A 25,763-nucleotide genomic window follows, 5' to 3' on the forward strand; every position below is an offset into this window, starting at 1 on the left:
ACTATTCAGTGCTTGAAATTGCCAAAAAAACTGAAGATTTCATACAAAGGTGTACACTACAGTCTTCAAAGACAAAGAACAACTGGCTCTAACAAGGACAGAAAGAGATGAGGAAGGCCAGATGTACAACTAAACAAGAGGATAAAGAAAAGAGAAGACTCATGAGTACAGGCCTTATAAGAATTGCAAAGAAAAAGCCACTTTTGAAACAGAAAAACAAAAAGAAAAGGTTAGATTGGGCAAAGAAACACAGACATTTGACAACAGATAATTGGAAAAGAGTGTTATGGATCTTAACCCCGTTGAGATTTTGTGGGATCAGCTAGACTGTAAGGTGTGTGAGAGGTGCCCGACAAGACAGCCACATCTATGGCAAGTGCTACAGGAAGCGTGGGGTGAAATGTCACCTGAGTATCTGGACAAACTGACAGCTGGAATGTCACTGCTGCACGTGGAGGATTTTTTGATGAGAACTCTTTGAAGTAGTTTAAGAATGTCTGAACATTTTTTTCAAGTTGTAATAGTAATTTTTCACATTATTAATGTCCTGACTATACATTGTGATCAGTTGAATGCCACTTTGGTGAATAAAAGTACCAATTTCTTTCCATTAGAGCAAAATCTTTACATTATTCCAAACTTCTGGCCTCCAGTGTATATATAATTTCTACATATAATAATACATTTTAACTTTACTTTACACGACAATACTATCACTTCTGTCAATCAACCAAGCAGACATGGTAATCCCAAAAATGCTCAAATACTGACTGATAAATCGGCCTGCCCTGGATAATATATCGGTGTATCACAAGTTACTGTATGTTTTCTAAAACTGGAAATAGTTGCTCTACTGCATCTAAAGTTCCTTTACAGCAGTTAACGTCAAATCGATGGTACTTTGTGTAGAATAAGGGCAATCAAAGCTCAATAAGCCAAGACATGCAATAATATGAAATTGGTGTATTATCATAATTGATGAATGCTTTAATCAATGAATCAATCAAAAAATGAGAAAACTTGGCAGGTTAGGGAAGTTATGATGTAGGCAAAATATGTAATGCTTCCTACAAATCACGAGCAGCTTTTTCGAATACAAATTGAGATATCAGTTCCTTTTGAAAGCTACTGTAATACTTCTACTGCTGAAAACACCACAACTGTCAAAGATCCCTCTCCAACATATACACATGGGAATCAGGATGCGAGGGAGAAAGAGAGACAGACAGATAGGATTATCTTTGACTAGAGCTCTTCTGGATCATTCCTTTCACACCTAACATTTTGAAAATGTGAGTACAGTAGAGCTGCACTGCATTCTTTCTCCTGAAAAATGGGCTCCTATGAAAAAAAAGCAATTGCAAGCACTAATTTTAGATAGCTGTGCTAATTCACCCATATAACATTATAAATGTGACTTCTCAGAAATAAAATATACCAATAAATCAATTAACCTGCTTCATTACAATAAAATGTCTATACTGATGGCTATTTTATAGAGTAATCGTTTAAATGACTTGCACAGTAATTAACATGCAGTGTAAGCCAAGGGCTCTTTAAGATTGAGGACAGAGAGTATTGCATGAATAGCAATAAGGACCACAGCCTTTATACTACGGGAAGGAGAGCAACTTTAAATGATGTTGTTGAAGCAATAAGGAAAAGACGCCATCTGCTACAGTGATTTTATCATGGGGTTAAGAGGTGTTACGCATGAGTGAAATGGTTATAAATCCACAGAAACATCAATTTAATGAAAGACAGCAATGTTCAATAAATAATTACATGTATTAATACCAATTTCCACAGTAAACAATTCTTCACTTGAGTAATAGTTGGTTAGCTTGTTGGCTAACCGTAGACGGTTTATGGAGCGTGAAGCATTTACACCTTTCCATTGATCATGGTATAAATATTGTGGGGGGGGGGGGGGGGTTGATTATTGGGGGGTTATCTCCCCCATCCCCCCTGGAGTCTATGCCCTTGATCCAATGGACAACATAGGTGAGCATTATGTGAATAAATAGAGAGTGCCTCAGTAGTCTGTTCATTTCCCACACCAAGTGTCCATGTTTCACTAGTGCACCTTCAATCCTGCTGACTTCCTGTCAAAACATAGACACAGGAAGAGGATTTCCTCAACAAGAGAGAGAGCTTGAGTGAATTTATTTATGAAAGGCAGGAGGAAAAGTAGGAAGGGTTGGTCTAAAACAATGGTGAAGTGAGATGTGGTGTTCTGCTAACTGAGGAGGGTGTGTGAAGTCAATGTAAAGGAACACAGGGAAGCAAGCCAGTTTTTCCAGAAGTAGGCCAACAGCATTCTAAGGTCTGATTACTACAACAAGTACACATTAAATATATGGCAGTCATGAATTAATCATATTTACTGTACAGCTATATGTAATACATCCATGTTACATAAAATACTGAGTGGGAGAATTAGGGATTATCCAAATGTGTTACTGTAAGCATGTGCCATTGAGAAAAAAAAAAAAACAAAAAAACATTAAAAGAAAAGAAATTGATAAAATAAAGGAGTATTATATGTTACTACACAACATATAATACATGTTTATTAATGAGCTATTACTATTGCATTTACCAATGAACAGTGTGTCATACTGTAATTAGGTACAATGCCTGGCCAAAAAAAGTTGCTGTTTGGATTTAAATAAACAGATATTTAAGAGCCTATGACTGGAGCATTATTGCAGTGATTAATATATTTCAGCTGGCAACAATTCTTTTAACCCTAACTGATGCAGTGTGTAGCTTCTCATTTACTTAAACAACCATGTCAGATAATGTATACCATGGTCATGGAAAAGATGTTACTGTGTTTCAGAAGGTGAAAATTATTGGCCTGCATCAAGCAAAGAAAACAACTTAGGAGATTGCTGTAATCACTGGAATTGGGTTAAGAACTGTCCAACGCATTATTAAACCATGGAAGGATAGTGGTGAACTGTCAGCTTCGTGTAAGAAATGTGGTCGGAAAAAAATCTTGAACGATCGTGATCGGAGATCCCTAAAATACTTGAAGTCACATCGTAAAAAAAATCGACAGAAGAACTCACGGCTATGTTTAATAGTGAAAGTAAGAGCATTTCCACAGGCACAAAGCGACTGGGACTAAACAGTTGTTTGGCCACAAGAAAGCCACTTGTTAGTGAGGCTAATCAGAAAAAAATGACTTAAATTTGCTAGGAATCATAAAGATTGGACTGTGGAGCAATGGAAAAAGGTCACATGGTCTGATGAGTCCAGATTTACCCTATTCCAAAGCGATAGGTGTGGTAAGAATGGAAGCGCATGAAGCTATGCACCCATCATGCATATAGTGCCCACTGTACAAGCTTCTGGAGGCAGTGTTATGATCTGGGGTTGCTTCAATTGGTCAGATCTAGGCTCAGCAATGTTATGCGGCAATAAAATGAAGTCAGCTGACTACCTGAATGTACTGAATGTCCAGGTTATCCCATAAATGGATTTTTTCTTTCCTGACGGCACGGGCATATTCCAAAACTATGCCAAGATTCATGGGGCTCAAATTGTGAAAGAGTGGTTCAGGGAGCATGAGGAATCATTTTCACACATGAATTGACCACCACAGAGTCCTGACCTTAACCCCATTGAAAGTCTTTGAGATGTGCTGGAGAAGACTTTACGGAGTGGTTCGACTCTCCCGTCATCAAGACAAGATCTCAACCAAGAATTAATGCAACTCTGGATGGAAATAAATGTTGTGATGTTGCATAAGGTTGTCGAAACAATGCCACAACGAATGCGCACCGTAATCAAAGTTAAAGGTGGTCCAGTGAAATATTAAAGTATGCAACTTTTTTTTTTGGCCAGGCAGTGTTTGTGAATAATAAGCAATGTTAGAATGTTGGTTCTGGTTCCAATTCTACACAACTGGTCACTTAACAATGTGATTAATGATTCTTGTAGTTATTTGCAATTAATTTTTCGCTCTCATTCAATGCATACTACAAGGCCACAACTAAAAACATTTCTTTTGCCATGGCACAGAAGAGTATTTCAGTAAAGTGATTTGTCTGCTTTGGTGGAAGAATGCAGATGTTCAAGAGTCGTTAACCAAACTAAATGTCATTAAATTCACAATAGCTGGGTAAAACTATTGATTTTCTGATTAATTGTAATCTTTATTTGAACGATCCCCATATCGATTTTTACAATTCCATGATCGATCTTCTTACTTTTCCTTTACAGTTTACTTCAGTTTTGGTTGTATGGATTTTTATGTCTGGTAAATAAATAGCAATTGAATTCAGTTTGGGCCCTGCTGTAAAAAAAAAATTATTAATACTTACATAGTGTATTAAGTTGAAAGGTTCACTCTATAATTTACAGCTGAGAATGAATGTTTTTCAGATGCAAACAAAATGGACAATATAACTGAAATATATGGATCAGAATCAGAATAATGATTTAGAATCCAACCAAATTGTATCAGAATCTAATCGAATCAAGAGCTTGTGAATCAAAATCAAATCAAATCAGAAAACCTGTATTCATACCCAGTCCAAAAAAATCATTGCGTTCCAGTACTTTTTAAAAACTTGAACTGGTTCTGAATAAGAACCTAAGAATAATAGGGCAAAGTTTTGAAGATGTTTACTCCTGACAAAGAAAGTTCCAGATGTAAAAGTTAAAGTGTAATCCTGAAAGGTCATTAGATAGAACTTTACAGCATACTGGTTGAACTTTCAACTTATCCTATCATGCGTGCATAGTAATCTACAACAGAAATGCTGAAGACTGTCTGAATATGAGTGAGAGAGTTAAAAACGGGATGAAAATAGGCCAAGGAGGAGGAGAAATAAAAGGTTAAGTATAAGCGATTCAGTCGGTATAAAGGTTTCTGCAGGGTAGACTGCCTCCTGATGGATAGCTTTCCATTTCAGCCCCGACGTTGAACTGTTATCTACAACTGAAACGTCCATGCGGCTTAAACCATCAGCTTCATCATAACTGTCATAACAGCTATGATGGAGCTGGTGTCATAACTGTCAACTGCAATTTATGGAAATGGACAGTTTATCGTCTTCGTTGTGCCAAGCAAGAGAGAATATAAATCATTTTCTTTCAACAGTGTAATGCTACAAATATGGGAATTTTGTTTTGTAAAGAACACTACATTTCTCAAATACAATACATTTGTCAGAGGATGAAGATCTGGGTCCTGGGTAGCCATAAAATTCAGACTATTTTACTGTTAAAAGACTAGTCACAGTTAAAACAGTAAAGATATAGAATATTAAAACATGATGGGCTCTAGTTTCGTGAATGCGCAAAGCGCAGCTCTACGCGATACAACCGTGCGCAACTTCTTATCCAATTTTTGTGAGATCGCTAATAAGTACAATTTTTATGCCAGTGCAAGTGGGCGTGGGTGGGAGTGTTTTTTTAAGTAACTGCAAAAGCAGCTGGTGGAAGAAGTTGAACAGAGTAAAATGTTTGTATTTGGTATGATTTTTTTGACCACTTTGTTACTTTAATTATATTTTTGTTTCGTTTAAATTGTAATTGTAATTTTCAAATATATTTGGTTTAATTTTTTTTCGTGTTTCAATAAATGAATTATTTTTTTCAAAATCAAAATAGACCAGTAGAAGTGAAGTTCGTTCCGATACAATCACAGTTAATACTAGCCATGATTTGTAAGTAGATGAAAATGATTAACAATACTTACATTCTCTTTATTTTAATGGAGCATACATCCAAATTCTGACGAGAATAACATTTTCCATGCATATAAAAGGAGCGTGTCACTGTCATAGAAACATGCCTGGCAATCATTAATGGACAAAAGAACGAAAGTCCATATTTCTAATCTTTTAATTCACTGCATACAGTCCATTTGCATTATCAACTTCTTATGAATGTGATTTCTTTGTTTATATTGCTTGTGTTTGAGGGAATGGACTAATATGATGCAGAAGCTGAAATAACTGGAGAAGAACCTCTGAATTAAATTGTACTTGATTTCGCCAAACCCACTTGCACCTAGACTTAGCGCATGCTTGCACGAAAATACCAAATCTTCATGGCCATGCCCATTGACTTTGTGCTTATTACTTAAGGCACTGCGTTGTGCTTAACGCTTGCACTCTTAAAATACAGAACAATATCAAGCTTTTTGTGAAGAACAAATGGAAATTTAAGACAAAATCTTTCCTGTCACCGTAGGGTTCAAATCTCATTCACACACATGCAAACAACAAACAATACTTTTATAGCATGCATTAACCTTGGTTAATGTTAATTACTACATATACTAATAAATTGTTGACATTAGAAGTTGCATTATAAATGTGTTATGAACTAACAATGAACAAAAGTTGTTATTTCATGATGCCAAATGCAATAACTACTGGAAATGTATAGGACCTTATTGTAGTGTTAAATATTTTTTAGTGAATTTTGATAAATAAAATGTGAAACAGGTGTTCATTTAATTTCAGCAAACAACAATTTCAATTTCTGTCTGCAAGTCTTACAATCCTAATTACATGTTTCCACAGATTACACCTGACATTATACTACGTTATACTGACAAGCAGTTCAGTAGATAAATCTTATGTTAATTCAGTAACTGCTCTGGGCCTCGTTTCCCAATAACGATTGATCTTACCGTTTAAGAGCATTTTCTAAGAGCGATTCTACGAACGTTCGTTATTTTTTTGTGTGTTTCCCAAAACTGCACTTAACATGACCGAGCAAGGACACACTTTAAGTGCTACTTAAGAGAGTCGCTGTCCGTGTGACAGTGCTGAAATGTGACCATGTAGTGATGCTCGTCATTGTAACTTCAATATATTTGTGAGTAACTTTACAATCATTTGTAATTTACCTCGCTAATATTTGTTTAAAAATATTTTCTTAAATATTCAACCTAATTAACTACATATTTACATATTGTTTTACAATAATTTTGTGCAGAACGATTTCTTTTACACAATCTGCTTCCATAATCAGATGTGCATGTGTAATATTTCATTTTCACAAATTTCTCTCGATATGAAAGCTTCCGGGATTAGTGAAGACAACGGAGGCCCTGTGTATGATCCTGCTAATTACAGGCATTAATTGAATATTATGAGATTCACGTGTTATCACACGGCGCAAAATAAGGAGACGTTTAGAAGATGCGCTTTATGGACATTCACCAATAAAGCAGAGGTCTGCTCTTTACTCCCAAAATTGATAACAGTGACAGCAATGCTGCATGTGTGGTGCGACACAACTTGAAGTGCTGGCGAGAGCGCCTTTGGGTGTCAGATAGGAAGAGGAGACATGGATGATAAGCCAGTATATACTGACGACTTTCATGCAGTTATTGACTTTTTTCTTCTCTCTCTGATTTTAATTTAGACAGTTGTCTGCATCAGTCATGCCACCTCTTTGCCACCCGGATTGAGGTGAGTCACTATGCCACCAGGAGGACCTAGAGCACATTGGGAACTGGGCATTCCAAATTTATTTAAAAAATAAAATAAAAATTTAAGCTTTATAGAATGTAAGAATGTATTATAATGTTAATAAAACTTATTATAAATGGTTTATCTATGGTTTACAGTGAAGAACTTATGTGGGTTATTTTCTGAAATATTCAATGATGGTTCAATGAGCCTGTATGATCATATCGGACATGTAACAGGTTGATGAATACACATCCTCACATGTTTAACACGCTTCTAAAGCCTAAGAAATGTTATATATAAAAATAAAAACTACCACTAGGAATGCAATATGTGTCTTTACTGCTTAAATTATGAACCCACATACAATAAATAATAATATTCTTACTTCAGTACGATCATATTCCATATCAAAACTTAACAGCTGTTTTCGATTGAACAATATTATTTAATGCATTCAAAATAAATGCAAAGACATAATTTTAGCAGTATGACATTATTTTTTATTTATTTATTTTATCCCCTTTTCTCCCAATTTGGAATGCCCAATTCCCACTACTTAGTAGGTCCTCGTGGTGGTGCGGTTACTCACCTCAATCCAGGTGGCGGAGGACAAGTCTCAGTTGCCTCCGCTTCTGAGATTGTCAATCCGTGAATCTTATCACGTGGCTCGCTGTGCATGACACTGCAGAGACTCTGCATGTGGAGGCTCATGCTACTCTCGGTGATCTACACACATCTTACCACACGTCCCACTGAGAGTGAGAACCACTAATCGTGACCACAAGAAGGTTACCCCATGTGACTCTACCCTCCCTAGCAACCGGGCCAATTTGGTTGCTTAGGAGACCTGGCTGGAGTTACTCAGCACACCCTGGATTCGAACTCGCGACTCCAGGGGTGGTAGTCAGCATCAATACTCGCTGAGCTACCCTGGCCCCCCAGTATGACATTATTTTTATTCACTTTTCCTTTCACAAACAGTAGTCCATGCACTGCAGTGGAGACGGGGTCTGTTCCTCCTGCTATGTCGTATATGGTGGTCTTGATCAGATAAGATCATTGTTAGATCATATTTGACCTCATATCTGTCACAGCAACAGCATTTTGGAAATTAAAAAAGCCATTTGCAATCAGAGTTTACGTAATTTCTTCATAAAAACGTTAATATCAACCAACCAACAGCTGCTGCGGGTCATTTGTGTCTAATAGAGCAGACACGATAACAATGACGGTGACCTGTGAAATATCATCATCATTTATGTAAAATCCTGTGTTTTTCCTGATGCAACGATCTGGTGGAAATTTAAAGAAGCCCCACTCTCCAATAATCTGTGGAAAACGGGGTGTTCCAACCCCACAAACAGCACTTTTTGGGCAGTTTCAGTGCAATTTGAGTGAAGCGCCCATAGACAGCAGTTCGTTTCTGGGCTACCAAATGAACCCAGAAGGGGCGGGGTGGAGCGTTTGTTTGTAAACAGTAACTTCATCTATAGTGTTGTGATTTCTTGCAACCAGTATGGGTTACTGCACTTTAGCACATCTTTTTGGGTAACTTAAGCCAATTTGTGTGTTATTATAAGAGGTTTGCAGTGCTTTACGTGCCCTGTAACATATAAATGACAAATGGGTGTTTCATTCAGCAGTGATGATCTCTATGCCCTGTTTACCTTCCACTGTGAGAGTTTTATAGGGCTGAAATGTGTAATAAAACAGGCTGATCTCAATTTTGAAGTAATTTTTATAAAACAAATTCTGTTTGTAATGATCCTACTGCGTGGCCATCATTATATTAAATTTGAAATGCCCTGTGAAGGCATTAATTATGCCATTCAGAGCGCAGTATGTTTTCTCGTCGCAAAACCTGACATATAACAACCGTCGTGCACAGCAAATGATGGAAAAAACCACAAGAAATCCGATCTGATTGAGATGCATTAAGAAAAATCAGATTTGAATCGGATTCCAAATCAACTATGAATGTGGTTTGGCTGAGGCATGTAAAAATCAGATTTAATGTGTTTTTATCCTGTTCAGACTGCTTACTGGTGTGCATAAAACACCAAATACATAGTTTCATATGTGTTACCAATGTACAAAAACACAAAATCTGTATACCCAGTTGAGCTGATAATATATTTGTTTAAGTGTTTACATGGTTGTAGTTAATTCTGTTGCACCAAACTTGTTTAAAAATAATAATCAGGGTTACATTTAAATACTAATTTTGATCCTGATATAAATTTCACAGTAAATCTGAATTAACTTTAATGCTGTTGCTCTATTACTTTAAACTCGGATTTAAATCTCAGTTATGGATTAACTTAAAACTTGCAGCTGATGTGGTTTAAATATTAAATTGACCTACAATAAAACATGAATGACTTTGTAAGAGAACGGTGAATATGCCGTCAGCCCTCTGAAGGTGGTTAGGGTTTAAGTTAGGGTTCCACAGGATCTTTCCTTTCAAATCAGATTGTTTTTGTCATTTTTCCATATGTGCTTGGCCACCGATAATTGCCGCTTGCGGCTATATTTAGGAGTTCAAGCCTGAAGGGCTGAAACCCTATTGTATTTGTTAGGATTATTTTTAGGGGTTCAAGCCCTTGTCTGTTAAAATAAAAATAAATAAAACATAGGTATCCTGATATTAAAGTTTTAGCATAAAGTGTAGATATTTAAAGTGCAGTTATTTAAACTGTATCAGGTGTAATTTTGCATTTGTCCTGCAGGTGTCTGCATAAGTCTATGTGCTTAAGATGCTCTTAGCGCTGTTCGAGTACTCCAGAGCACTCATAAATTTACAAGCATTTTCAAGTACTACTCAAGTTACGATGCTTTTGGGAAACAGGCCGCAAAACTAAGATGAATCGAAAGATGGATTCTACGATCTACTTAGGATTACGATGCTTTTGGAAAACGAGGCCCTGGCAGATTCAGAGAATGATCCTTTAGAACGATTCAAACCAATAACTCAGGAGTTTCTAGATCTTTTTGATGATCGATCCAATAAAAGACCAGACTCAAGAGAAATTTGTTTGTGAATCAGACAACAGTGGTTTCTCTATATGTTTGTTTTTGTGTTAAATACATGTTGTCTTTGTTTTATTTCCTGGTACCTGGCCATTTTAACATTTCAATCAATTCAGAATGCAAGCTCTCAACTTGTGGTGCTGTAGATTCAGTATGCACTAGTTTTGTGGTCCTTTTGAAGAGTTTGACAGAGTAAATCAAGTTCAAATCAAGTTTTTTTGTACTGTTTGTGGAGAAGCTTTAACATTCTGTCTAACAGATCCTTGTGTTTTACAGAAGAAAGTAAGCCAGATGGGTTTAAAGTGACATGATGATAACATTTAGATTTTTGGGTGAAATTTCCCCTTTAGGAATCATGCCTGTCAAAATATTTTCAAAAGCCTTCTTCTATTTTCTTAAAAAAAAAAAAAAAAAAAAAAAAAAATTGTTTATGAGACAGTTTGCATGTGCATGTGTGTGTGTTTCTAGTCGTATAAAGCCTTTAAAGTGTAGTCCTTTTGTGTCTCAGTGCAGGCAGATGCAGCAATCACTGAGGACAGCTCTAAAAATAGAGCCGACTCTTCACAAGAACACCTGACAAGACTCTCACTCTCTCTCTCACTTTCCACTCTCTAACACACACCATCACACTTTCTGTCTCCCAATCGCTTTGCTTCACTCCTCACTGAATCTAATTACCACAAAACAGGTATCAGCTCAGCAGCAGTGAAGTCTACCCATCAGCAGTCCACATCAGGCCTAGGGTGTCAGATAACACAAACACAAACTCATAAACACATTAACACACATACCTCACTTTTTTGTTGGAGGAGGGCTGAGTCTTGCTAGTACGGTACAATTACAGGGGTAGTTCACGTTAAAAATAAAATTCTGTCATCAATTACTCATCCCTGTGATATTCGAAAGGAGTTTCTTTCCTCAGTGGAACACAAAAGGAGATGTTAGGCATTATGTTAGACATAGGGCATCATTCACATTCATTGCATCTTTTTTTCTGTACAATGAAAGTAAATGGCAACTAAGGCTAACATTTTGCCTAACATCTTCTGTCACTAAAGAAAGAAAGTCATACAGGTTTGGAATAACGTGGGCAAGTAAACGAGGACAGAATTTTCATTATGGGTGAACCATTCATTTTAAATTAGCCTAGCTTCTAAATCCTAAATTGCAATCATTATCTTACAGTTACGTTATCTTACGGTAAAATCTGTGATCTGTGGAGCAGTCATTTCAATCCTCAAGCTTCCTGATTATTAGTGGAAACTCAGACAAGCATCTCTATCACGCATCTATTTCAATATTTCAAACTTCCGTTTGTGCTACAGACATGACTGACACGCCAAATTGTGTGGCTTAATGAGGAATGGTGTGCTGCAACTTTTATAGAGATCAAACTTATGATTTTCACATGGCAGATGATTAAATGGACCGGAGCCATATCTAGTGTCTAGAATATAGACTGGGGTATGGGATCTTTAGACTTGAAGTGAGCAACCACCTAGCAATATCCCAGAAAACCCTAGCAACCACATTGCAACACAATAAAAACCACACATTAACGCATCAGCAACTGCATAGCAATGCTGTGGCAACCACCAACAATACATTAGCAAAGGGGCAGCAAGTTTTCCGCAGACATGCACCAATTAGAAAGTCTTACGAAAGTGTAAACATCTAGTTTATCTCACAAGTTATCAGCCAATAAGCAAAGAACTTGTGTAAGTAACCAAGACTGTGCATACTAGAGGCTTATATTTGCAAATCACACCGCAAATCTAAGAAGTTAGACTATTTGCAGTATAGGATCATACTTCATATCACTGTAGGACCGATACATTAGCTCTGTTCAAAAACCTAGAGAGCTGCCTTTCTGTCTACTGCCTACTCGGGATGTCATAATATATCGATACATCGATTATTGATCAGCGCGTTATTTTATCAATACATTTTTGAGGCGTTAATATACTAACATCAGCTGACATTTAAATTAGAAGCCTAATTTGTGTGCTTTCAATTAATTGTCAGTTGCATTCCATTCAGTGCAGTCTGACATAATAGCTTTGGGAGACCACAAGGGGGCAACATAACATTTACTGAAGCCAGTCATTTACTGATAGCCCTATTACATATAGTTGAAGTCAGAAGTTTACATACACCTTAGCCAAATACATTTAAATTCAGTTTTTCACAATTCCTGACATTTAATCATAGAAAACTTTCCCTGTCTTAGGTCAGTTAGGATCACTACTTTATTTAAAGTAGGGATGGGCATTCATCAATAATTTGGTATTCGAATATTTAAGCTAATAAAAAACAAATACTCGAATATTCTATTATTTAAATGAATGTAATTAATGAGAAAGAGACACTGTAAAATTATTTTTTTAGTCATAAAGGTTGCATCACCATTTAAAAAAAAGAAGAAAAAAAGCTTCTAATTACATCCAAAACAAGCTTATATTATGTCCTGTGTTTTTTTGTTGAAAACATTTAAACAAGCAATGCATGAAAACAAAAAAGTACAGAATGAAAGCATTTAAGCTCATGCAAAGCGAAGAAAAAGAAACCACTAATAAAGTAGACTGACGCAATTAACGTACAGGACCAATATAAACACTCGGCATATAATAGATATGTTTATATTGTATCTCATGTCATGTTTTTGTTGAGAAAAACAAGCATATCCACATGCTCAGTAAACTATACTCATTTAAACACACCAGTATAATTGATGGAATGTCCCTCCGCTAGCAAAGTCTTTCTCAGATGCCATGTTTGTTGTTTACAGAAGCGTCAATGGGATTACGTTGCAACGGTGATGCTGCTTTCTGACGAGCTGCACATATACGGAGTAAAGAGTACACTGCTTATACAGTACATTTAAACAGGAACCCAGCTTTCTCGCAGTAAGCCAAATTCTCGCATCTAAACGTACTGACAGAATGGTTTGCAGATCAAATGTGATCAGCTTGTGTCCACACTCAGCCACCCAGTGCATTCTGTTATAACTGTGAGTTTTAGTTTGTGTGTTCAGGATTTAACATATTTGGCCAGCAAAGCAAAACTCTGCGAAATTCGAATAGTATTTTTACTTTTCGAATACTTATTGCAAAACGAATAATCGAGTATTTGACTACTCGTGCACATCCCTAATTTTAAGAATGTGAAATGTCAGAATAATAGTAGAGAGAATTATTTATTTCAGCTTTTATTTCTTTCATCACATTCCCAGTGGGTCAGAAGTTTACTTACTATTTGTTAGTATTTGGTAGCATTGCCTTTAAATTGTTTAAGTTGGGCCAAACTTTTTGGGTAGCCTTCCACAAGCTTCTCACAATAAGTTGCTGGAATTTTGGCCCATTCCTCCAGACAGAACTGGTGTTACTGAGTCAGGTTTGTAGGCATCCTTGCTCACACACGCTTTTCAGTTCTGCCCACAAATTTTCTATCAGACTGAGGTCAGGGCTTTGTGATGGACACTCCAATACCTTGACTTTGTTGTCCTTAAGCTATTTTGCCACAACTTTGGTGGTATGCTTGGGGTCATTGTCCATTTGGAAGACCCATTTATGACAGAGCTTTAACTTCCTGGCTGATGTCTTGAGATGTTGCTTCAATATATCCACATTATTTTCCTTCCTCATGATGCCATCTATTTTGTGAAGTGCAGCAGTCCCTCCTGCAGCAAAGCACCCCCACAACATGATGCTGACACCCCCATGCTTCACGGTTGGAATGGTGTTCTTCGGCTTGTAAGCCTCACCCTTTAACCTCCAAATATAACGATGGTCACTTCAATTTTCGTTTCATCAGACCAGAGGATATTTCTCCAAAAAGTAAGATCTTGTGCACTTGCAAACTGTGGTCTGGCTTTTTTATGGTAGTTTCGGAGCAGTGAATTCTTCCTTGCTGAGCAGACTTTGTCGATATAGGTCTCATTTTACTGTGGATATAGATACTTGTCTACCCGTTTCCTACAGCATCTTCACAAGGTCCTTTGCTGTTGTTCTGGGACTGATCTGCAATTTTCGCACCAAACTACGTTCATCTCTAGGAGACAGAATGTGTCTCCTTCCTGAGCGGTCCCATGGTGTTTATACTTGTGTACTATTGTTTGTACAGAAGAACGTGGTACCTTCAGGCGTTTGGAAATTGCTCCCAAGGATGAACCATATTTGTGGAGGTCCACAATTTTTTTTTTATGAGGTCTTAGCTGATTTCTTTTGATTTTCCTATGATGTCAAGCAAAGGGGCACTGAGTTTGAAGGTAGGCCTTAAAATACATCCACAGGTACACCTCCATTTCAGTATACCTCCTATCAGAAGCTAATTGGCTAATTTTCTAAAGGTTTGACATAATTTTCTGGAATTGTTTTCTGGAAAGCTTCTTTAAGGCACAGTTAATTTAGTGTATTTAAACTTCTGACCCACTGGAACTGTGACATAGTCAATTAAAAGTGAAACAATCTGTCTGTAAACTATTGTTGGAAAAATTACTTGTGTCATGCACAAAGTAGATGTCCTAAACGACTTGCTAAAACTATAGTTTGCTAATATTAAATCTGTGGAGTGGTTAAAAAATTTGTTTTAATGACTTCAACCTAAGTGTATGTAAACTTCTGACTTCAACTGTAAACAGAAATATGCAGTAATGTGCAAAAGATTTAGGCACTTGTGAAAAATGTTGCATAGTGAGGACTTCAAAAATAATGCCATAAATAGTTTTCATTTATCAATTAACATCATACAAAGTCCAGTAAACATAAAAAAGCTAAATCAATATTTGGTGTGGCCACCTTTGCCTTTACAACAGCCCCAATTCTCCTCGGTACACCTGGACACAGTTTTTCTTGGTTGTTGGCAGATAGGATGTACCAAGCTTCTAGGAGAATTCACCACAGTTCTTCTATCTATTTAGGCTGTCTGAATTGCTTCTGTCTCTTCATGTAATCTCAGACTGACTCGATGTTCAGTGGGGGGTACTGTGGGGGCAATGCTATCTCTTGCAGGGCGCCCTGTTCTTCTATTCTAATCTTTTCTATTTGCAAAAGTAATGTTTGGGAGTCTAAAATGTATCTTTCCTATTGACACACTAAAGCTGAAGATTTAAATAACCATCTTATGACAAAAGTTTTTGTGAAACATTTTAAGTGCCTAAAACTTTTGCACAGTACTGTATGTTTATTTATAATTGACATTTGACATGCCTCGTCCAACTTCTCATTGTTTTTTTCACAGAGCTAGTCTGATACATGTGAAGCTGCCTTAGAACTGGCCAAAGCAAGATATATTGGATGCATAATTAAGATGCCTATCTTTTGGAATAGCCACTGCATCTGGAAATGCACATATGATGCCTTAAACTGCTGATTCAATTGGCAGAGCAGTTAATTTGGCAACATAAATACACACACTCAAAAAATACATCCACACAAATAAGCCATACTGGAAAGACCACAATTCCATAATCTCTTATTACACACATAAATAATCCCCACAAACACATATATAATCTAAGCAGGAATGATACGTACACATGCACACAGAAAGAGAGAATAAGTACAATACCTGAGGCTTAACGCATTCCTGGACAGGAGCAAGTATGAGGAGAGAAGCAAAGATGATAATAGTTATTATCAGACTGAATTATTGAAGAGCAGAGCAGACTCAGAGGAATCCAGTTAGCAAGCACTTTGCAAGTCATACTACGGGAGGAGGAGAGGGACACATCCTTTATAAAAGCTCAGCCGCTATTACAAAAACAACAGAGAGTAGTGCACAAAGACTCACACACACACATAGCTGAGAAATGTGAGGCAGATGTGGAAACAAAAGCACTAAAGCTAAAATAAAAGGGAACTTGGACACTTCAGGTGAATGGAGAGTCAGCTAATTGTGCAACCGAATACAAAAGATGTTGTGACTATAACGTTTAAGGGAAGTCATTTAGTTATTGAACAACTAAGATGCAATGATCAGCTAAGATATGTAATTGGAAAAAGCTGGTATTCATTTACTAAGTGAGGAACTTGTAATTATTAAAGACCAGCTGTCCCACAGTCAGGGGCAGATCTACCATGATGGCAAAGGGTGGCAAATACCACCCCATCTGCCACCCCATTACAAGTATACAAATGTATCAAATATAAATGTAAGATGTTGACATTGTGTAGGGGTTTATTTATGTCGAACTGCCTCAATTCTCACCGGATGCACAAATGACAACACAGACTGATTGCAGCCAATCACATGAAAGTATACCGGTGGTCAATTGCGTGATAGGTTAAAGAAGCAGCCAGTGGAGTCATGGGTTGCAGCAGCAGCCAATCACGTACTTGCTGCTGCAGGGCATGTGCATTGTTTGGGTACTTGCGGGTTTAGGTTTTTTGAGCTTATGTCCTCAACCACAACAACATGACAATATGGACAAATACATGGAGAAAAAAAAGAGGTAAGAGATTCATTTCTCACGTTTTTTTTTCTCAAAGTCTTCACTGAATTATTATTCGATATATTGCCATCAGTTGAGACATGTCCTGAAATAGCTTTCGTCATGTATGTGTATAATCAAGATGAAACATCTCTAGTCCTTGAATAGGAGTTTCTATTTCATCTAATCTGTGTATATTTTGCCTGGCGATCTGGTGCTGGAATGTATTATTTCGAATTTTATGATAAATGTTCGTTGTGGCTTTTATCAGTGTCGTTTATTGTTAGCAGTTATTTTCTGCAGCTCACGCTTTTTTCCAGGAAATAGAAAAGCAAAATATGTCCCCCATTCTCGGCCGTATTGTTTGTATGTAGAGCATGTGTTTTGCCTTTTTCTCCTTCTCTCTTAATCGCTCTCAGGTGTGGGGTAACCAGGTGAGCTGATTGTTAATGGGGAGCACCGGCACACAGTGTGTTTCCGTCCTATATAAACTGAGTTCCATGGCTGGGTCGTGTGATGTGAGATGGGTGTTCATGAGCTGTGTCATCTTGGTCACTGATGCTCTCGTGCAGATTCCCGCTGCTGGTGCGGAGAGTTTGTGGTTGTCGCTGTCTGAACTTTGGAGTTAGCTGTTTTTTCAAATACAGAACGGTCAATAAATGTGTCTGTGTTTACTCTCATCTCCCCGCATCTTTTACTGCATTTTACTTTTAAAGTGTAACACCCATCCACAGACATACAGATGCAATCTTTGTTTATTACAATAAAAAGTTATATTTGGGTGAATTAGAAACCAGAACTTCTAAAAACTAGATGCAAAAAGTAACCACTAGACCAATCAGTCATGTTCTTGATTATACTGCTGATCTATGTGTTCATCTATTGACAAACAAAATCCCAAGACTGACAGTTGCAGATGTAGAGATGAAATTACCATATTATGTGAAATATTTATTTGAGTGCTTGAATCGGTCATTAAGAATGACTGTTTATCAAAATAAGTGATTTAAAAGAATCTTTTATTGTGCATAAAATAATTAATATTCAAGAGTTTTGCAGCACTGCCACCCAAAGTACAGTTTTCCTAGAGTTTATTTTTATTTAGAACTAACTTTGTGTTAATGTTCCCTTTCAAATGGCTTATTCCAGCTGTTACAAAGGTGAAAGGCCTACAGGATTTTATTAGCAGAATAACACTGGATATGAATGCACTCTCCATCCATGGGTACACTTATCAATATAAAACAATTTGGCCTACATAATGTGAAGTTTATTCCAGATGGCCAGTGTTATGTAAAGCTAAGGAACATTTAGAATTTGTTGATGTGTTCAACAGACAATGTCTTGGTACTCTGGAGACTTTTTTTTTTTTTTTTTTTTTTTATGTTGGCAAATCAGTATCAAAATGTTTACTATGTGTGGTTCCTGTGGAAATGCAGTTGTATTGCAAATTCACGGATTTGACAGTGACTCTAATAATGAACTAGTACTTGTTGCAATGAAGCATGGTACCTTAATCCATAAGAACTAAGCATGGGCGCTTGCTTTGGTGTTGCCACCCCTCATAGTCTGCATGCCACCCCTTTGCCAACCCATGAAAAAAAAATCTAAATCTGCCCCTGCCCACAGTACCAAAGAAGGAAAAGAGTGTGAAGCAACTACAAGGCAGTCACTGTTCACTAGTTGTGTAGACACTAGACACTGCCTAACTTAAAGTTACTCCAATGCAAGGCCATAGCCACTATAGACATTGAGGGCGACATGTCCCCCCCAGTATTTATAATAATGGTTTACTCATATGGGTTTTTTCCATGGTTGATTATTAAATTATTACATTTGGTCCCCCCCCTATACTGAATATGTGGTTACATCCTTGCTCCAATGACAGACTAAGTAATATCATTGAAAGACCCCATGAAATGGCTTGATGAGTGCAGTATTCTGTCCTGTGTTGACGCATTTATTATTGAAACAGAAAATTGATATATAAAATATTGAAGGGCTCGACGTTTTTTTTTTTTTAGACAGCCAATGGCCTTTAATTTATGTCACAAAAGTGTCAGAGGCAGGTGGTATTAGAGAGAAGACCATTAGTCAATATATTAAGTACAGCGAAATACTGTAAATTTTAAATGTACTGTATAGATCTGCTAAAAGATCATTTTGTGAACTTTTAGATGTGTGCTAGCATATAGTTGGCCTCAAGGCCAATAGATATGAACTAAAGCAACAAAACTTCACAAAAGAGCATGAGTGTCGTTGCTCTGAATATCAGTATAGATGTTCACCCATAGGCACAAGGATGCTGATTCAACATAAGTGTGTGTGCGTGTGTGTGTGATACTGAATTAATACTAGAGTTCTATAAATAAGAATACTGTAACTCATATCTTAGACATAATATGACAAGCAATTTTATTTTTGAATAATTTTATTTTCCACTGAAAAAATTGTGGTTAGGTTTTAATTATTTAAAATTTGATGAAGCATAAACTTTAAAACTCATCTTTTGGGAGAAAATGCAACTCTGGACTCAACTTGGAATTGCTGCAATACGTGTAAGGAACCACATAATATCATTTTGTAAAAGTGATTTTGTCGGCAGTGTCATATAATTTTTATGAGATCAGTCTGGAAGTGTTCCAGTGCTGTTATAAGAAAGATTTGCACACTAGGAACTTCTCTTGTCCAATCCAATTAGTGGACCATCACTTTTTCATACATTGGAAAATATTGGATTTGGTTTCCACAGTAATCTAGCCAAGTTAACATGCAGGTGAAGCATTTTAGATCTGCATGTGCAAGCCACTAGAAAACACTTTAAAACCAAGCTTTTCCTAAACATCTATGGCACTCTGTTTTGTCATATTGCTGGTTGCTAAAGAGACCTTCAAAAATGTTGCTTCATGATAAATTGACTGGAGTGAAAGAGTGTGGTGCATTAAAATCTTTAAGATGAATGAACATTATTTGACTATAAGCTGTGTTAAATTACTGTGTGCATGAACAAGGAGCCTCCAAATATGACAAATCTGTATCACTAATAGGGCAGAGAGGTGCTTAGAGCTTTTCTAAAAACGTTTCTAAAGTCAATAATTCAATAGTGTACGACAAGTGGCACAGAGCAAAATAATTTCAGTCTTGTGCCAATAATTTTAGCAAATGACTGCCGGACTTCATGTCACATCTATATGGCTACATGACATTTTAAAAGTTGCTAAATGATGTCCTGTTTCTCCTAAAAAACATTTATGTTACATTTACATTCATGCATTTGGCTAATGCTTAAAATACATTCAAGGTTTAAATTTGAGAAATTGTTGTATTCCCTGGGAATCAAACCCAGGACATTGCCAGCTCCATGCTCAGCTAGTTACCAGCTACAGAAACACTAAACGTTTAAGAAAATCCTACTGTGGAGGCACTCTCTAAAATGCAAGGATTAGCTGGAATGCCTGTCATCTTAACATAAATTTCATTGCAGTTCCTCTTGAAGATGTTACTCTAACCTTCCTCAGCTTGCTAACACTGCTCTGAGAACACAAACATGGTCTGAATCTCTTCCCACGGACCATGACAAGGGACCAAGTTAGCTGAGTAAATGGGGTGGTGGGAATAATGTTGTGGCGTCTCCTTGTAATGTTTCTCAAGTGACAAACAATCCAGTGCAATGACGCTTGATGCATTTCGTTGTACTAAACAATGAAAGAATTCCCAAACATGCTGAGGGAACGCTGTCCTCTCTCCCGCAGGAATGGGAGGAATGCTGGGAATGAACGAGAGTATATTTGGGGGGAAAATCAGGAATGTGTCTACGTGAGAGTCCAGCTTTGAACCTCTATGAAACATCTGTGGCAACAATTCACAAGACCAACACCCAAAAAGAAAAGTTATGAAAGCATAGTTTTGCTGTCAAGATCTGTAGGAGATTTAGTGGAATTGAAACAATCCAGAGCAGGACTGTACAGGACAGATATAAAGTATAATACAACCCTTCACCCTGTTTTTCATTTTTGCTCTAGGTACTCTAAGACAGTGTTTCCCAACTTTTTTTCTGCCACGGCACTTTTTACGAATAAAAAAAAATACGGTACACCACTATCCCAAATAACCATCGTCAATAGTTTTCCTTTTCAAGAACTTGTCCCTGTTTTCTGTTCTGTTATGGAATGCCCACTTTGTCATGATCCAATGAATTCCAGATTGCTAAACCAAATCCCAACACATATAATTTTTGTCTTATTGAATATCCTTTTTATATCAAATTATATATATATATATATATATATATATATATATATATGTGTGTGTTTGTGTAAAATAGTATTTGCATATAATTAAAATAAATGTGAATAAAATATAAAATAATATAAACATATATTTTTCTCTCTATTACTTCTACTCAGTTGGGGCTCAATGATTGTATTATGGTTGCATATCATTTATCACACATATGGTAACAGTGCAGTTGCCTAACTTCAACCAGCTGCACAAAGCACAGTGGGGACTGAGAACATAAAACATCAGCAAATCTTAAGCTATCACTGACAATAAACACCTAGTCAGAACAGAAGCTAACACCTACAGAGAGACCATACAACAGGTGGGAGAGTCCCACTTTATATTAGGTTTATTTAACTACTAAAATACATACAATACAATGTATTTATTGTGTAACTACATGTTGTTCTGCAAAATTCTCACAAGTTTTCCATTTGCTGCTACAGAAGTTGAGGTACAGGTAGGATTAGGATTAGGGGTAAGGTTAATGGTGTAACTACAGATGTAATTAAATGCAGGTACATTAAATGTACTGTATGCACATAATAAGTACATTGTAGAAAATGCTTAAGTACATGGTAGTTAAAGACACCTAATATAAAGTGGGTCCGATTTGCCTATTTGTAAAATTGTTATAAGAAACCCATTTGAAATCTGAAACCAATATATTGGATCTGAAACAAGCTTAACACTGTGCCCTCTTACAAAGCAACATGAATTGTAAGAGGCTGGCTTTTGCACTTTAAAGGTGAAGTGCGTAATTTTATTTACATTAAAATACATTCCCCTATCACAGCTTAATATACAAACAACTATAATAAGCCATTCATAGGCTGATTCCCTCAAAAACTGTAAACACTGTGGCGTGGCATAAAGCAATCATGGTTAAAACCAATTCATTTTTTTTTTTTTTAAAGGACGGTACTATCTGTTTGTCTGACCACTTTCAGACAGAGGAAGCATTCAGGAAACCTGTTAAAAATGACTTTTGGCCAGTCAAAGTGCTGGCACCTGTGTACTTGCATTATAAGGACCTGACAGACCTCTATCATCTTCTAAAATTCTTCATTTGTGTTTTGCTGGTGCCATCTGGGATGGCATCAGCATTAGAGAATAATGAGAGAATTTCAATTTTGGGGTGAACTATTCCTTTAATATAACATTTCTTTTTCATTAAATTTCCAGCAGAAATTACTATATTGTAAAATAGGCCGTTACCATGATATAAACTTACTGCATTAAGACTGCGGTCATATTGCCTGCCCCTTTATGCATAGGTAACGTTTGTAGCATGAAATGTTACTGGGACAAACAACTAGCGTTTGGAATGAAATACATTTACCAACGTATGAACAAACAGGACAGCAAAGCCAAAACAGGTGAGGAACAGTAACAGTCATACAGGGGGAGGGGCAAAGTTTAAAGGAGAGGTTTTGCAGGTAAAGTTAAAGCATTTGACTGACCGTATAGTATCCCCGGGCGATGGGCGGCTTGCCGGCAGGATAGGGGTCTACCGTGTCAATGATGGTTTGCCGCTCGCCCTTCTGGTTGATCTTGCGAAACCTTCGGCGGGACTGTCGGTGCGATGCCTGCCGCTGAAAATACTCCTCATTCTCATCCATATAGTCCACCTGCAAATGGAGGAAAGAACAGTGTGAGTCTGTATCTCTCTCCTCCTCACCTCCATCCCCTCCCAACCCTCTTGCTGGCGCTGTGTAAAAATAGCAGTGGGTGAGTGAGCCTGTCTGTGTTTTGTGTGTGTGTGTGGAGACTGAGACTTAAACACTTACGTCAATGAGAGCACAACTAAAGAGGGGGTTGGCAGAAAGGAAGGGGAGAAGAAGGGAGCCTGCAGCTTGCAAAGACCCTTTCGGTGTCAAAACGTGTACTGTACAAGTGCCAAGGTCATTAACCTGACTGACCATAAGAAATGAGTTCAAATGGCAGATATTTTCAATATCTAACTATGTGAAGACAGCTATATTCTAGATCAGAGTTTCTAAACTGGAGGGTCACAGCCCCAAAAATGGGTTGCAGGTCTGTTCTGATAGGGTCATGGACAGCAGAGAAAATACAATGCTAAATGTCTTAAATTAAATACATAGTTAGGATTGCAAAATAAACAGGCTTATTAACTTTTAAAAATGAAGAGAAAACACTAGCCATATTTTATGTTGCTGAGGTCAGAGTCTTGCATCCAATCAATCTCTATGGTATTTTGGCGCAAATTTATCTGTCAGTATAAGTGAAGCCTATATAACAGTATTTGAGGCAAAATGTTGATTTCCACAAAAATAAAAAAATAAAAAATAAAAATAAAAAATACATTTCGACATGACCCTTGTTGATTAAAAAAAAAAAAAAAAAAAAAAAAAAGGTTACAGAAAGAAAGTGAAAGGGGCCAGTTCATCAAAGCTAAAATACACATAGTTTCAAAAGTATCGCAACAATATTTAAACATTATATGTGTTAACATGATTTAAGTGTGATACAATCGCTTATTAACCTTATCTGTGTAACGTTATATGCAATACAGGCATAATAGGGTTTCGTTGTAATATTGGATATAACTTTACACAGAAAAGGTTAGTAAGTGATTTTATCACACTAAAATCCTGTTAACACATACACAGTTTACATCTTGTGGCTATACTTTTGAAACAGTGAGTATTTTAATGTTTATTAACTGGCCCCACTGAGTTAATTGTAAATGCCATGATTTTTATTTTTTTTTCTCCTTTCTTTAAATTAATATTATGCTACAAATTCTGTTAATTGAACTTAACTTGTTTTGAACCCGGAACATTCTTTACAGACATTTTTGTTTACTTGTATGATAAACAATTTTGATTCTGTGCCGGACCTCCACTTTACGTCCTATGTTAAATTTGGGAGAAAAATAAATTGAAAACCACTTTTCTAGATCAATATTTACTCTGATCTTTGCTGGGTATTCTGTTGTGTAGTACCAAGTAATGCATTTCCACAGCCATTCAAATGCTGACAGCCATGACATGTGACAACTATGCTGCATTGCATGTATGCAATATGACCGGGAGCTGCATCATCGATCACATGACAGGTGTAAGTTGCATATAAAGAGTGCTGGCCACTGTGACATTACACCATAAAAGTGACATGATTCTTTCTCTTCCTGCCTCTCTGCCTTATTTTACTGCAGCCTCACATTTCACACCCACTGTCTTTGGGATTACACATCAAATCTCTCACTACCATACCAACCGCTGCTATGGCAACTGCCGGTGAGTACGAAGCAGTGGGAATATATTGGGCGGTGAGTGCAAGTGAGAGTGCAGTATCTATATCCTGCCTTGGTCCATAATTACAGGGCAGGGCAGCATTGGCCAGTAATAACAGATGAGTTACCCAATGAGGGCACGATCAACTGACAAAGAAAGTGGCCATCGCCCAAACTGAGAATAGCGGGGGTCTGCACATATTTAACGTACACAGACACACGTACAGGAAAACATATAGATGTAGTCATATGCAGACACAGTTCCATGGTCCAGCAAAAAACCTCAAGAGCTTAACCAAATCTGAGGCAGCACATTTACATTTACAAGGTGTTGCTGTACTTGTGAATATATATTTAAATGATGTATATTCATATGAATTGGCTTTACAGATTTTAGGGCTAATGGAATTGCTTGGGTTTCTAAATGTTTTTTGTTTGGCAAGATTACTGTGTTAGAGGAATAGTTGACACATAAATGAAAATGATGTCATTATTTACTCACCACCAGTACTCACTGTTCATTTAAGGTGTGAACATTTAAATGTATTGAATACGTTATTATGTGAGAAAAAAAAAAAACTGCAGAGTGTCCAGAAATAGCTGAATTCCACCTCCGGTTGCATCTTAGCTCTGTTGGTATTTATATTGCAAAAAAAAACAACAACAAAAAAATAGAGTTATTTTTGAGCTCATTATCCCACTTATTACATGACTACTTACCAAACAAATAATTAAATGGACATGAAATATTGATTTGACATGAAATTATGTCATTATGCAAGAAGAACATGTCTGCAGAGTGTCCAGAAATAGCTGAATTCCACCACTGGTTTGCTTCGGAGTTCTGGAAGTTGTTTATGTTGTGAAAATGATGGTCTGACTCCTCATTATCTCAAAATAAATATATAAATGGACATGAAATATTAAGTTGGAATTATTTTATTAGCTTACATGCAAAGTAGAAAGGATGACTTGCAAAATCTGGATGACAGGTATTCTATAATTTTATTCCCAGATGTGGATCATAATTCAGAAATATTAGACTTCTGGATGGCACGATTGACCAATCAGTATTCCAGAAAGCAGAGTAATAATCACTGATAATCTTGCCAACTAACAACTTTTTTTTATTTATTTTTTACATATGGACATAAATGAAGCCGAAACACCAGCTTATCAGTTTATTTAATATCTTAAATTTGGTCTCTATATCACACAAAGCTATCATATAGCTTCAGAACACTGGAATACAGTGCACAAGATATATAAACTACTTTCATGATATGTATATGCAGCTTTTTTGTTCTTTTGGAGC

The 25,763-nt window shown here is 36.8% G+C and overlaps 1 protein-coding gene across 8 annotated transcripts in view; it reads right to left on the reverse strand.

Annotated features, from left to right (window-relative positions):
• Positions 1-25,763, reverse strand: part of LOC127413030 (rap guanine nucleotide exchange factor 2-like) — a 198,464-nt gene that overhangs the window by 76,285 nt on the left and 96,416 nt on the right. For 6 of the 8 annotated variants that reach the window (XM_051649819.1, XM_051649820.1, XM_051649822.1 and 3 more), the window contains exons 6-7: positions 22,653-22,820; positions 16,047-16,064 (exon numbers count right to left, since the gene is read on the reverse strand). In XM_051649819.1, the coding sequence (XP_051505779.1) occupies positions 16,047-16,064; positions 22,653-22,820 (186 nt within the window). The remainder of the gene's footprint in view (positions 1-16,046; positions 16,065-22,652; positions 22,821-25,763) is intronic. The other 2 variants (XM_051649823.1, XM_051649821.1) reach the window with 1 other exon arrangement.

Source organism: Myxocyprinus asiaticus, chromosome 22 (assembly GCF_019703515.2).
Source record: "Myxocyprinus asiaticus isolate MX2 ecotype Aquarium Trade chromosome 22, UBuf_Myxa_2, whole genome shotgun sequence".
NCBI classification, from domain to species: Eukaryota; Metazoa; Chordata; class Actinopteri; order Cypriniformes; family Catostomidae; genus Myxocyprinus; species Myxocyprinus asiaticus.